Source organism: Mchenga conophoros, linkage group LG6, assembly GCF_057382185.1.
Source record: "Mchenga conophoros isolate Kocher_MC1m ecotype Shallow Benthic linkage group LG6, M_conophoros_male_GT1.1, whole genome shotgun sequence".
Taxonomy (NCBI): Eukaryota; Metazoa; Chordata; class Actinopteri; order Cichliformes; family Cichlidae; genus Mchenga; species Mchenga conophoros.
The window spans coordinates 12,494,970-12,509,043 of NC_140531.1; the positions used below are offsets into that span (position 1 = coordinate 12,494,970).

The window sequence follows — 14,074 nt, forward strand, 5'->3', positions numbered from 1 at the left end:
CAGCTTAAAGCACTTGTTGCTGCTGAGTTTGCATATTTTGCTGTGAAGTACAGCCAGACCTTTGACCGCTTCGCCGTGGGCATTTTTAATCTGTAGCTCTGCTCTAAAAGAACGAAAGTACCTGGACCCACCTACTATCCTCGGAAACGTAAAATGATTGGCTAGAAGTGTATCACAGCTCAGGGAAAAAAGCACCGAAAAAGCGCACCGAAATGTGCGCTGCTTTTCGGTCTGGTTACTACCGTTTATGTCAGAACCGACACCGGTACCCATCCCTACTGTTAACTCATCCCTGGCTCACCCACTGAGCCAAACCGGCACCCTGGCTGGTGGAGCTTTTGAGAGAAACCATCTGTCTAATTCGGCCTGTAGCCTGATATGAAGATGCCATATCAAATACAGAAAACAAACAATCTCTGTTTCTTAAAAATGTCTGTATTCCATCAACATGGATTTTAAAATATCAAGGATATAGTGCATGATCTTTTTTTAAACATTAATTAGTATTTGGCATGCAGGTTACAAAGGCACTCAAATTTATACAGATGAGCTACAAGTGGTGGTAAATAAAAACATAATTAGAAAACATGGATAGAAGAAAAACCACACAACAAACTGTCAAACTCTTGGCAACCCACAGGAAGTCTGTGGTGTACATTTTTTAGACACAGTAATCATCTTTTCTGCAGCTGTGAGGAATGGAAGGAAGAAAAACACAATTTACTGCAATACTTTCAAACACGGTTAACAACAAAAATTCATCGATAGATTAAGTGTTAGATGTCAAGCCTGGCCTGCTGTTTTGGTCTACCAAGCTGTCTGGTTGGCCCGATGCGTCTTCCAGCATGTGTGCGTTGATGCTGCCGAAGGCCCTGACGATAAATGAAACTCTTCCCACAATCCCCGCACTCGTAGGGTCTCTCTCCGGTATGAAGTCTGTGGTGCACCTTCAATTCCTCTGCTCTGGAGTAGCCTTTTCCACAAATGCTACAAATGAATGGCCTGTCTTTAATGTGGGTCTGGTAATGCGCTGTTAGGTAAGAGTTAATCCGAAATGTCTTCCCACAAATGGAACATGCAAACGGTCTCTCCCCGGAGTGCTGCATTTCATGCAGCTTGAGGGAGGAGGCAGTATGGAATCCTTTGCCGCACTGAGAGCAGAGGAACGGTTTCTCCCCAGTATGGATGCGCTGATGGATTTGAATGTAACTCTCGTTAATGAACCTCTTGCCACAGTCGGGACAGGAGTAGGGCTTCTCCTTGATGTGGGTCTTCATGTGTTCTTCCAGATTTTCTTTTTCACTAAACTGAATGCCACAGCGGCGGCAGAAGAGAAGAGGTGGTGCGCCGGGCTTGATGGGGCCTGATTCAGAGGCTGTCTGAGTGTGTGAAGTGATGTGGTGTGCTTGCAAAGCTGAATGACTGTCACAGTCTTTTCCACATTCCAGGCAACGGAGGGATGATCGAATCCTGGACTCGCCAGGCAGGGATTTTAAATATTCAGAGAGTTCTGACGCTATGGGATTCACCTCATCATCAAAATCCACAGCACCCTTACGACCTACAGAGAAGTGGAAGATTCAAACCATGTTTTACTCTTTTGCTTTGAGGTATAACAACCTCTGCAGTTCATAGAAGTTTAGGCTTACCTCACTTTTACATTGGGGTAAAAGTGCAAATAACTCAGGTCATAGGATTAACAGGTAGGAGATCAAAACTTAAATTGGTTAATTATTATATACTAATCATTACAATTTTCCTAGTTAATGACCAAGACAAATCTATCAGCAGTATAAATGGCAAATGCTGCTTTGAAAAACTATAAATCATGCATCTTCAGTTCCAAGATAAAAATGCATTTGGAGCAAATAAAACACAGTGCCAATGTTAAAAGTAGTGAAAGATGCCACCATTGTATTGCAACAGTGCAATGCAATGCTTCTGGCTTGTCAAGTATTATATTTGCGTTGTTAGCAGCTCTCACCTAAGTGGACTTTGTAGTGCGTTTTGAGATTTCCCTTCTGGTTAAAACCACGGCCACAGATGGAGCAGCAGTACGGTTTCTCTCCTGTGTGGATCAGCTCATGCCGCTCTAGTTTGTAGGCATGTGGGAATTCTTTGCCACACACTGAGCAGTGGTACTCCATTTTTTCTTTGGGTTTCTTCAGGAGCTCAGGAGGTATTTCAATTGGTACACAGATCATCTTTCTGCCAGGGCGCTTCTTGTCTATGGAGATGGAAAACAAGAGGAAATTACAAGGTGAGGCTTCTATTTTAAAGCTCAAACATGACGTGTAGCTCACAAACTGAAGTCTTCTTCAAAACGATCTGTTCAAAGTCAAACCAATCCTACATATCTGACACCTACAGGAATGAAAAACAGAAGCAGCAACATTTTGGCCCGAAGATATTTATATACAGATCTCATTACCCCTACACTCATTATGCATATAAAGAAAGAGTAGAGACTCTAAAGGCCTGTTTCTGTTGCATGTTGAAGACATGTTCAGATAATATTCTGTCTTTAAATGCTTCCAAACTGTTTACACTGAAATTATCATTAGAAAGCTTATACTCTATACACTTGCCAGAATCTTTGTTTGATACATCTGTTCAACTGCTCCTTAATGCAAATATTTAATCAGCCAATCACATGGCAACAACTCAATGCATTTAAGCATGTAGACATCATCAAGAAGCCTTGCTGAAGCTTAAACCAAGCATCAGAATGGGGAAGAAAGGTCATTTAAGTGATTTTGAATGTGGCATGGTTGCTGGTGCCAGACTGAGTATTTCACAAGCTCCTGATCGACTGGGATTTATTACACGACGTGTATTTATTACACGGCGTGCTGCGGGGGAAAGCCTGTTCTAACGTTTGAATCTAAGGTTTATTTTTTAACACCTGGCGGCTCTTTTTTTACTTCTCATCCGTAAAAAATCTGCTTTTTCACGTGATTCAGTTTATTTTGAAAAGTCTCAACAGGATCTTGAGCTTTATTGTGAAAGGTTTATGTGGAAAATAAACAAGCGGACATACGATGGTTTTACCATTGTTGTTGCTAACCACAACGCATAAAAACAGGCGCTTGTCCGTCCGTAGTGTGGTTATATTAAGTATAAGAGAAAGAGAGAACTTAATTAATATAGCCACTACAGTGACCATCAAAAAGATGAAAAAATATTGCTGTAAACGGTTTATTTTGACACCACGAAACAAACAATAGCGTAAAATGAAACGTTAGATGTTTTTATATTGTCAGCCGATATATATCGTTATATCGAACAGCCCTAGAAAACATATCAAATGTCTCGAACTAAGGAAATGTATCATGTCAAGAAACATATTTCTTGAAATGATACAGTGGGAAACAGGGCTGTTTTTCCCACTGTGTATCATTCTCTCTTCTTTTAACAGAGTCTGGGAGCATGTGTGACCTGAGGTGAAATATGCAAGGCCTTCCCTCAAAACGATTTCTGGATGGGAGCGTAATTTGCTCTAAAGCCTGTTTATACCTTTCAGCACTGATGGTGCCCTTCCAGATGCACAAACTGACAATTTAACAGGTACTAATGCAGCCACATAGCATCACAGCAGGCTTTAAAACTGAGAGCTGATAACAAGCTGCCTGGTCCCTTTCCCTTAGTCCAAAGGACGTGGCATCTATATTTTCCAAAAGAACTTCATATTTCAATTTGCCTGACCACAAAAATTTTTCCACTTTTCCTCGGTCTTTTTTTAAATGAGCATTGAACCAGAAAAGCTTTTCTGGGTTTTCAGAAAACACCATTTTAGTACCTCAGCTGAACACTGAGCTGGTTATTCACTGATTAGGTAATTTTATTATTTCTTACCTGGTGAAACAGCCATGTTCTCTCCTTCTGCTTCACCAGATGTTTTGGTATCTTTCCTTTGTCTATACGGTCGCTTTGCTGTTGAAAAAATTAAGTCATAGATTTTAAGAATCACAGCATATAATTCAAATTCAAATTCAAATTTTATTTGTCACACACACACACACAACCATACACAGTATGACATGGGGGTGAAATGCTTGTAGCTGTACAATGCCCGACCATTAAATGACAGAAGAAAAGTTTTACAATATTTACAATTTACAGTTTACTACAAAAATTTACAAATTAACTTAGGAATTTACAGTAAAGAATGTGCAAATAGCAGAAGAGATTATAAAGATAAGGATGATAAATTATAGGAATCACAGCATATAAGCAAATATCTGAAGTTTGGACGTAATATTCAAGAGTCAGGCTTATTTTTTTCTTTTCTTACCAGCAGCACGGCGGGTATTTTTTGAGTTTAATTCTTCCGGTTCTGCTGCTGCATGCAAATTTCTCTTTCTTCGGGTACGCTGTGATACTTTAAGATAAAGAAAAAGACTAATTATGACTTATGAAGTCATAATAACGTAACTTCAGAGTAGTTAACATACGTTAAGCTGCAGTAGAAAACACAAGAATCACTCACTGACCTCCTGCATCTGCCTCTGAGTCTTCAGCTGGCAACAGTGGACTTCGAGAAATCTTTCTTCTGCCTCTTCGTTTTGCTTTCGGATGAAGAAAAAAGCGGAAAAGAAATCTATTACACTGATGGTCTCCTTCCATCTCTTCTGAATGTGCCACGAGTGCTACCTTTTTACTTCATGTCACTCACCAGCATTTGCAGGAACATCTAGCTCTGTGTCTGAGTTCTCCACATACACTACTGGAACCTTTTTAGTTCTTCTTGGTCTTTTTTCTGCTAACAAGTGCAAAACAAAATAACCTCAGGACCAAATGTGATGATTATTTAACAGTTTTTTGGTTTTCCTTCACTTGTGTTTACCACAGTATGAGGGGGAGGCAGCATTCATCTTTGCCCCTATTGTTTTTTCCTCTGCGTCCTCCCTTTCTTCATCTTCCCCCACAGAAACAACCTCCATGATGAGCGTCGGGCTGCTGCTGTCTCTCTGGCTTTGGCCTCGCAGCTGAGACTCCTGCATGATCACAATCATTAAAAAACATCAGAAGCCCACCTGTAAAGTCAGTTTTTAAACTACTGTATGTACAACATCCCAACTATTCAGTGGCAGTAGGTGTGTGTAGGGCAGGAGGCAAAGAGTGGTGCTGCAGATGCAAATGAGCAATTTTGATTTGATTTATGACACCAACAGTCGACACTACAAGACTAAGCACTCCCGTGGTGACTGAGATGCAGTAATTACCCAATCTTAGACATTAAACTGATAAACTGTGTTAAAATGAATTACCTTGCTAGGCGGAGGACCTGCTGAGCAATCAGAGCCTCGGTCAGAGCTGCCTGCTGTAAAAATCAAAACAGTTACCTTAGGTTAAAGAAAAAACTGACAGTCTGCAATCCAGACAAAGAAGGAATGTCAATGTAGTGATAAACTAAATGCAAACTATGAGTGCTGTGAGTATCTGGGAAAGATTATTAATGCATTTCTTCTGTTATTTAAGATATTCTTTAGCCAATAAGCTTACAAATTCACATGAGAAACAGAATCAAGGAAGGACCCTTGTGTAAATAAATGAGTATTGTTTGCAGAAGTCGTGGGTTTTCATTAAACCCGCGGTGCTGATAACTCACCAGAATCCCATTCAACCACTTCTCCATCAGAGTTGATTAATCCTCCAATCTCTTCATCTTGTTCCTCTTCTTCTTCCTCGCCCACCTCCTCCTCCTCCTCCCCTGCATGCAGTCTTACAGTCAAATGTAGCGTTTGGTCGTTTAAGTTTTCAGATGCCATCTTGAGCCCGCGTGACTTCGGGTGCTCACGTTTAGGAGAATTCTTAAAACAGAAAACAGAGCTAAAAGGAATTCACGACGTCAGAGCACATCTGTCACAAGGAAGCGAAGAAGCTACTGAATGACAAAGTTATCTGCAGGTTCTGGACAATGAAACAGTTTTGTCATGTTTACTCGTTACACCACTACTGGTGGATTTCAACTGAAACAATCAAGACTGAAGTACAGACCTGCAGATTTAATTCAGGGGGTTTAAACCAAAGCATTGCATTAACCATGTAGAAATTATAGCCATCCAATTTTATACATTGTTTCCCATTGTCAGAATCTAAGAGCAAAAGGTCCATTATGTTGTTATTCCATGACAAATTAGGCAGATAAAGTTTCTGGAGTTGTTTATCATTGTTGAATTTGTATTTGCTATCCTTTTATTTGAGTCCAAAAGGGAAAAATGGCCAGCGCTACGCCTCAGCCTCCTGATAGATACACTTATGAGACGAATCCTTTCCTTGGTTAAGGCAAACAACTTCTGCCTACATGAATGCAGTGCAGAGGGTTTACAGAAAGGTGCAAACCACTGCTTACACTCACGAACAGGAAGACGAAATCAGCCAGAAAACATCAAAATGAGTCTCCACAGTTCCGAAAAAAAAGCTTTGAGTGAAACTTAGCTCAACTGGTACCAGAATGATAGGAAGAGAAAAGTATGGAAGAGAGAAGCAGCTCATGATCTGAAGCATACCACATCATCTATCAAACAATGATGATGGTGGAGACAATATTATGGCATTAACCAATGTAAGCAGGTGATTACTGATAATGTGACCGCTGATAGAAGGGGCAGGATGAATTGTGATGTGTGCAGGGCTACACTGTCTGCTCAGATTCACCCACATGCTGCAAAACTGACTGAACAGTGCTTTACGGTGTAAATCATTAATACTCAAAGCAAAGTGCAAAAGCAACCCAAATGTTTCTCAATGCAAATAAATGAAACATTCCTCAATGACCAGATTGAAACAAAGAGACCTACAAACAACCAACACCCGTAGGTGTCTGCAGTAAAGGCCAAGCAGAGCCTCTCAAGGAGGAAACACAGCATTTGGTGATGTCCGTGGCTGCCAGACTTCAGGCAGTCATGACTGCAAAGAATTGTTATCCAAGTATTAAAAACAACCATTAAATTTAGGATTATGTTAGTTTGTCAAATGATTTTAATCCTGCATTTCTTAAAGTTAAAGACATAATTTTGTTAAACTTCTTTCAAGAAGTTTAACAAAATTATGTCTTAAAGCTAAAACTCTGCACTTCAATCACATATTGAATGCTTGATTTCAAATCCAAAGGCAAAACTGCAAAGAATGTGTCACTGTCCAAAAACACCGGACCTCACTGGACCGACTGAAACAAAGGGCCTCACACAAAAACAACTTCCTATTCTCATCCTCTGCCCTAACGCATGTGACATTTCAAATTGGAGCCATCAAACATTCAACTGCAAAAACGCCAAGATTAATGAAGCCTCTTAGAGAGTAGCTGCATATTCGTGGAAAGTCATCATTAGTATTTTGAACCCAAAGGGCCAGATTTATGAGCGTGTTACGTCAGCGTGAGCTGGGTTTTGGAATAAAAGGAAAGTGTTCTCTGTATTTACACACAGTGCAGTGACAATACTGCATGTAAGAGGTGGGAGTTAATATCCCAACGTACAAAACATAGCAAGAAGAATATAAGTGCACAGATTTTCCAGCATTACCACTAATTTAAATATAACAAAATGCATGTCTTATTTATACAACTAACCACACTTATCACTGCTGTTTTCTCCCATCTAACCCAAAAGATCCAATTTTAGTTTCAAAAGTTAAAAACTATAAAAAGCAGTCTCACACTGGGGAACTTCCAAGTCATGCAGTCAAAACTTAGGACAAATAAGCATTTTATTTCTAAATTTTAAGGGGAAAAAAGGTAAAAAAAACAAGGTCTGAAAAATAGTGGGAAATTCAAAATTCACTTTGTTTTTATACAGCTTCCAACAGAGCAGCACTACACCGTGACATTAAGAAGCAATCACTTACAGCATAGGTGTCAAACTCTGGCCCGCGGGCCAAATTTGGCCCGTAGCCTAATTACATTTGGCCCGCGAAGCCACACCAAATTACTATTAGAGCTGGCCTACTGGTATTATATAGCTAATATATATATTGTTTAGAATTAAGCTTTGCTTGTTCCATATTCAGTTTTTTAGCAAAATGTGTTTGAGTCCATAAGAAAAGATTCATTCTTATATCTGGAGGAATAAATATATTTCAATAAATATTAACGTTAGCCCGCGACTTTGTTCCAGTTTTGAATTTTGGCCCACTGTGTATTTGAGTTTGACACCCCTGACTTACAGAGTTTAAAAAAAGGGCACGAGAGAATTAAAACTGAAGAAAACACTGAGGATTTCTTCTAGTAACATTTTCTTGTACTTAACACAGCAGAGCTGGACCACTCTTGGTAGGGGAAAATTAAAAGCTACATTCTTTGAGTCAGTCTTAAAACAACATGTCATTCCTTTAGTATGCGCCACACAAAAACATCCCTTCCTAAAGTGTTTATAATGTAAGCAATGTTACGAAGTCCTCATCTTATCATCGTCCCTCCACTGCAGTCAAAAACGTAAAATATCAAAATATAGATTTCTTCCAGTTAAAAGGGAGTTTTTACTCCTGACTGTCACCATGTGATCGTGTCTAGCAGATTGTCAGATCTAAACCTGTGAGATCTAAACTGATTTGAGACGCACAGCACAAGGACTGATTCTGTACTCATATTCAAAAACAACAGAATGTGATCTTTTAATGGGCAGCATGAACACGAGGGATGAGTTTTAATGGTCACATGAGTTTTAAGACCCGATCTTTAAGAACAAACATGTACACCTTCCTGCACGAGGCCGACTGGGACATTATAAATGCATTCACGAATAACACATAAATAAAATTTAGTAAGCTAGATGACTAAAAAAAACAAACAATGAAAACTTCATGTGTTGATCTTTTCATAATATCTACAAAATCTAAAACAACATACAGTTTGGCAAGGTGCTGACGTTTCGGTCTGCTGTAGCTCTTCTTCTGTGTGTAAAGATGCTCTCTGGTCTCGGTCCCAGCGCTCCTGATGGGATTTCACGTTCCTTTTGTGACCGGGGGTCATGTCCCGTCCTGGACAGGAGAGGGGATTCTCTCCTGTGTTATTGCACTGATGTACAGTCACGTTTCCTGATGCCTTCCCACATTTGCAGGAAATCTGCGGTTTCTCATCGGAGCTCGCGAGCTTGTGTCTCTGCAGGCTCTCTGTGGCAGGGCAAGGCTTCTCAAACCGTTTCTCCGCTGCACATCCTCTCTGGGGTTTCTTTACGCCATATGAAGCAGAGCTCTCCACGCCACTCGCTTTCTGGTGGGGAAGGCAGCCGTCTACAGAAGCATCCTCTTTTTCTCTCTCTGAGCTGAGGCTCTCATCTGCGTTTAATATATGAAAAAGGTGAAAAATCACAAAGAGCAACAATGTGTGTATCATGTAGTGAAGAGAAGCTATAATTCAAGATTCTCCACTCACTATTCTCACTCACAGTCCAGCCATCCTCTTCCTCTTTGATGATTACTCGGATCTCTGGAATCTCACAGGTGTAGTCGGGGCTTGCTGGTGCTTTTTTGGGGGAAGACTGGTCACTGCAGTTTTCATTCAGACTCAGTGATAAAGGATCTTGAAGTTCAGGATCCTATTAAGATATCAAACAGAAGGAAAAACAGGTCATCTACTCTACAACAGCTCAAGTTTCACACAAGAAAAAAGAGCTGCTATATAAAGCCATCAGAAGTTACTGTTTATTTTTATATTACGCCTCTGTCAGTGCACCCCAGGGTGGCTGTGGCTACAATGTAGCTTGCCACAAACCAGTGTGTGAATGTGTGTGTGAATGGGTGGATGACTGGTTGTGTAAAGCGCTTTGGGGTCCTTAGGGACTAGTAAAGCGCTATACAAATACAGGCCATTTACAATAACTTAATCATTTTGAATACTTTTACTTGACATAATACAGCAGTTAAACATCCATTTTGGTCAATTATAAAACAGATAACATTTTGTCAAGTGATTACATAATATGGCGTTACATCCTAGACTCGAGAGTTCAGGTTAAACAAGTAAAACTACTTAGATTAATGACGGCAAGAATAAAAAAAACTCTTACCACTCTTACAACATCTAATTGATACGCCAGTTTTAGCAAATTTACACTGGCTCCCTGTAAAATATCGTATTGATTTTAAGATTCTTTTACTTACTTTTAAAGTTTTAAATAATATGGCGCCTAGTTATTTAAACGAACTCCTCAACATGTATGACCCCAAAAGAGCAGTGAGATCATCTATCCAGTTGCTCTTAGCACAACCAAGGTCTCGATTGAAGCATAGAGAAGATCGGGCCTTCGCAGTAGCAGCACCCAGACTCTGGAATAATCTGCCAGAGGAGATTCGTACTTCAGAGTCTATTCAGTCATTTAAAATGCATCTTAAAACTCACTTTTTTAGTTTGGCTTTTAATTCGAGTTCAGTACGAGTACCATCAGGCCTGTTTTATGTTTTTATTGTTAATTCACTGTCTTCTTATTTATCTGTATTTGTTTCTCTATTGTTTTCTTTTGTTTTTAACCGATGAAACACTTTGGTCAACTCTGTTGTTTTTAAATGTGCTATACAAATACATTTTGTATTGAATTGAATAAACATCTGATATAATATGTTCTAGAGCCCGGCTGATATAAGATTTTTAAGAACAATACAGAAACCGATATTTGGTGCTTTTAAAAATCTGATATAAAAGCTGCTTTTTCTGTCAGACAGATGAAACACAGAGATTATATGTTGTGATTTGTTATTTATGAGTCCTTACTAACATAACCATCTTGTTTTATTGTTATAACAAGTCGTGGATAACTCGATCTGCTTTGATGGCTGCCGTTCCAAACACGTTACCAACATAGACGTTTCAGAGTGCCCCCTGTAGGACAAATTATGCAACATCAACAGTAACAACATAACTGAAATATGTCTCTTCTTGTATACTTCTCGTTAAGTGCAATACTGATATACTGGTACTAATACTGTGTAATGTAAACATTATATAATTGTGCATTAATTATATAATATAAAGAAACAATACACCTGAGCCACAGGCTGTAACCGCACACACCACGAAAAGGAAATCACCTCAAACATAAACTCTAAAAGTTCACTTTTTGTTTTTTGAACACAGATGATGAGCACACAGCCTCGATATGACAATGTTAGAGTACATTTAGCAGATATATTATGAAACATGTTAAAACTGGCCTAAAATCAACCAACCATCATCAACGAAACAACCACCAGTGAATCCCATTTAACTAGTTACCTTACTAATTTAACGTTTATATGTCTTTAACAACCATACCAACCAACAAAATGTCAAGAAACGTATTAAATATGCATTAAAATTACCAAATAAACTCGAGCATGAACTTGAATTGATTTGTATCCCAGCCTAAAAAGTTTAACTGACCCGTTTAACTGGACGTATGAACGACTTCAAGAATCTGCTGTTAGTTTCAACGTAACACCCCCCCCCCCCCCCCCCCCCACTAAATACTGTACGCTCCAAATATTGCCTCCCCCCCCTTCTCAATTAATTTAGGCTGATGAGGCTACCAAGTGGACTGCACACACATAATTCCCGACGACCCGGACCAACTCACATAAATGTAATGTGGTCTGTATTATTCCACCCTGGTAAAATTATAACCTTTCCTACCATAAAGCATTCATGCAGGATAATGTTAAACTTCTGTTTTAAGTGCTGCAGAATATTTTCTAACACAGTCTGAAAAATTAACCTGGATTTATTCTGATAGTTATATATTAGTGTCCGGGAAAAGAAAAACGCTTTCTCAAGTTTCTAAATTCACAAAAGTAAAAATATTTCTCTTATACAATTGTAAAATGAAAACAATCCATTTCAAGAGATTTAGATTTTGTTTAATAGTTTAGCAGCAAGTTCTGTTTAGACCTTTCTTGGGTTCCAAGAGTCAGCAACCTGAACAGCCTTTCAAAATAAACTTGTTTTGTCTCGTTTGCTTGCGTTATCCCCTGCAGGAAAATATTCTTGACTATTTCACTTGGCCGCTGAATATATGCCTCCACGTCTCCATCAGTCAGTCGCAGTGTATAAGTCATTGTACTATCGTAATGAATGCAGCTCTGCCTTGTTTAATAACAATTACCGTTTGCTAACCAGCTAGCTTTAAAGCTATAATGACATAATTGGTTCTGTGCATGAACGTAAGAAGGTTAGCATCAAGTCCACACCGGTGCACTCTCAAGTAATACGGTGTCCCTGACCTACGAGGATAACCTGTTTACGACGTGCATTTACCTAACTGGTTAACTACAGCAGCTACAGCAAACTGCAGCCAGCTGCACAGTAACAGCCTGAAAGCAGCTACGCTGTCACGTTACCTCAAACATAGTGCGAGGTCGGAGCCGACTGTGAAGGATGTCATAGGAGAAACAGGGCTACACACGGGGTTAAGTACAAGCGTTATTCCGGATGGGAGCAGCTGTCATGAACTAACCGTGCACTCTGTGCTAGCTAAACTGTGTTGCGCCACCACTTTTTTCCTTTTTTTTCTTTTAAACAGCGGTTCTTCTTCTACTCCGCCTCCTCCTCTTCTTCTTCGACGCTGAAATTGCTGCTGCTGAATTACTGCCTCCCCGTGATTACAAGGTGTGCATCTCTACAGACAGATGACAAAATTAAATATCCATTTTCTGCCCTCCACTTTTTCAGACATCTTTCCTATTCTCATTCTTCTTCCGGCTGCTTCCTTTAGGGGTCGCCACAGCGGATCATCTGCCTCCATCTCACCCTATCCCCAGCATCCTCCTCTGTCACATCCGACATACCCCAACCCTTCACCACATCCTTCTTTTTATTCCTCCTGACTGCAGCTCCATCTTCAGCATCCACTATCCCCTCCTGTGCGCATGCCATCCTTGCGTCTCTAACTTTTTCCCCAAACCGCTCAGCCTGAGCTGTCCCTCTGATGTCTAATCCTGCCTATCCTCATCACTCCCAGTAACAATTCGGGCACCTTCAACTCTGCCACCACCAGCTTCACCTACTGCTTTTTTGTCAATGTCTCCAAACCGTATATTATAGCAGGTCTCATTACCATCTTAAAAACCTTCCTTTTAACTCTTTCACTTCTGCTCCCTACTCATTATAGATCACAATGTTGTCTGCAAACATCACAGTCTATGGAAACTCCTGCCTGATCTCATCAACCTGTCCATCACCACAAGCAGTCACACTGAAAGTGAAATAGATATGCAAATATGCATATTTACTTCTTTCCTGATAATTTATTACTATTATTTCCTGCTGCACACTTGCAGACTGAAATGTAGCCTGTTGAAATATGTGAGGTAAAACCCTTTCCCTGGTTCACTGACGAACCATATTTCTGATTGTTTCCAAAAGCTTTCCTACTTGACAATAATATTTTATGACCCCCAATTCCTAAAAAGCTGGGATGCTGGGTCAAATGTAAATAAAAACAGAACACAAAGATTTGAGAAATCCTATACACCCATATCTTCTTCATCAGAGAACATTGAAAACATTAGCATTTCATTTGTAATCTGATAGCAGACTTTGGGCGTGTTGGTGCAAAAACACGTTTATGCCTCTCAAACTACCATCTTTTGTGTTTTTTGTAGATTTCACTAAAGAAAATGCAACAAATGATGTGTTTTTCGTTTTGTTTTGTTTCTTGTGGTTGCAATACTTCAGCATCTACTGTAGCTAGGACTACAGAAGACGAGGAGCATAAAGGGAGTGACTTTTTTTTAAGTGTCAGGTGATTTTAAATGCAGTGTTTCTATCAGGTCAATAAACATCAGCAAACATACTAACTGTTTGTGTGCAGTGTGTTGCTAGCTAAAGGTCCAGCTGTATTTCACAGGGTATTTCACTCAGAGGTGGAGAAAGATAAGAGAGACAGGACAGGAGAGGAAGATAAGAAGTTACATTTAAAGGTAGGGAAATTAAAAACTTAAAGTCTTCATGTGTCTAAACCATTTACTGTGTCTGTACATGGGGCAATATGCTGCCAAACAAACTGAGGTAGACTAACTGTGATATTTAAGGCTACATGAAAATCCTCTGCAGGTTAGTGCAGGATAAACAGGTTAGTTTTTTGTACTGTGATGGGTTTAATGT

At 39.7% G+C, this 14,074-nt stretch overlaps 1 protein-coding gene across 2 annotated transcripts; it reads right to left on the reverse strand.

Annotated features, from left to right (window-relative positions):
- Positions 1-422: 422 nt before the first annotated feature.
- Positions 423-12,686, reverse strand: LOC146572223 (uncharacterized). Of its 2 annotated transcripts, none has more exons than XM_085276248.1 (12): positions 12,310-12,686; positions 9,374-9,536; positions 8,849-9,276; positions 5,612-5,813; positions 5,271-5,323; positions 4,847-4,997; positions 4,676-4,759; positions 4,494-4,568; positions 4,295-4,381; positions 3,856-3,933; positions 1,985-2,227; positions 423-1,561 (listed from the first exon to the last, which is right to left on the reverse strand). In XM_085276248.1, exons 1-12 carry the CDS (start codon positions 12,316-12,318, stop codon positions 777-779), a joined length of 2,358 nt encoding a protein of 785 aa, XP_085132374.1. In that variant the 5' UTR covers positions 12,319-12,686; the 3' UTR covers positions 423-776. The 2 variants fall into 2 exon arrangements, with proteins under 2 accessions (XP_085132374.1, XP_085132373.1); XM_085276247.1 differs by having other exon boundaries at positions 4,676-4,762.
- Positions 12,687-14,074: the final 1,388 nt, after the last annotated feature.

Bases quoted from the DNA above. Each gene is read 5' to 3' on its own strand.
- LOC146572223 (XM_085276247.1), bottom strand. The intron at 5,814-8,848 runs GTATGTTGTTTT...TTCTGTTTTAAG, and splicing joins CGTCAGCACCTTGCCAAACT to AATTCTCCTAAACGTGAGCA. The intron at 4,763-4,846 runs GTAAACACAAGT...TGCACTTGTTAG, and splicing joins TGCCTCCCCCTCATACTGTG to CAGAAAAAAGACCAAGAAGA.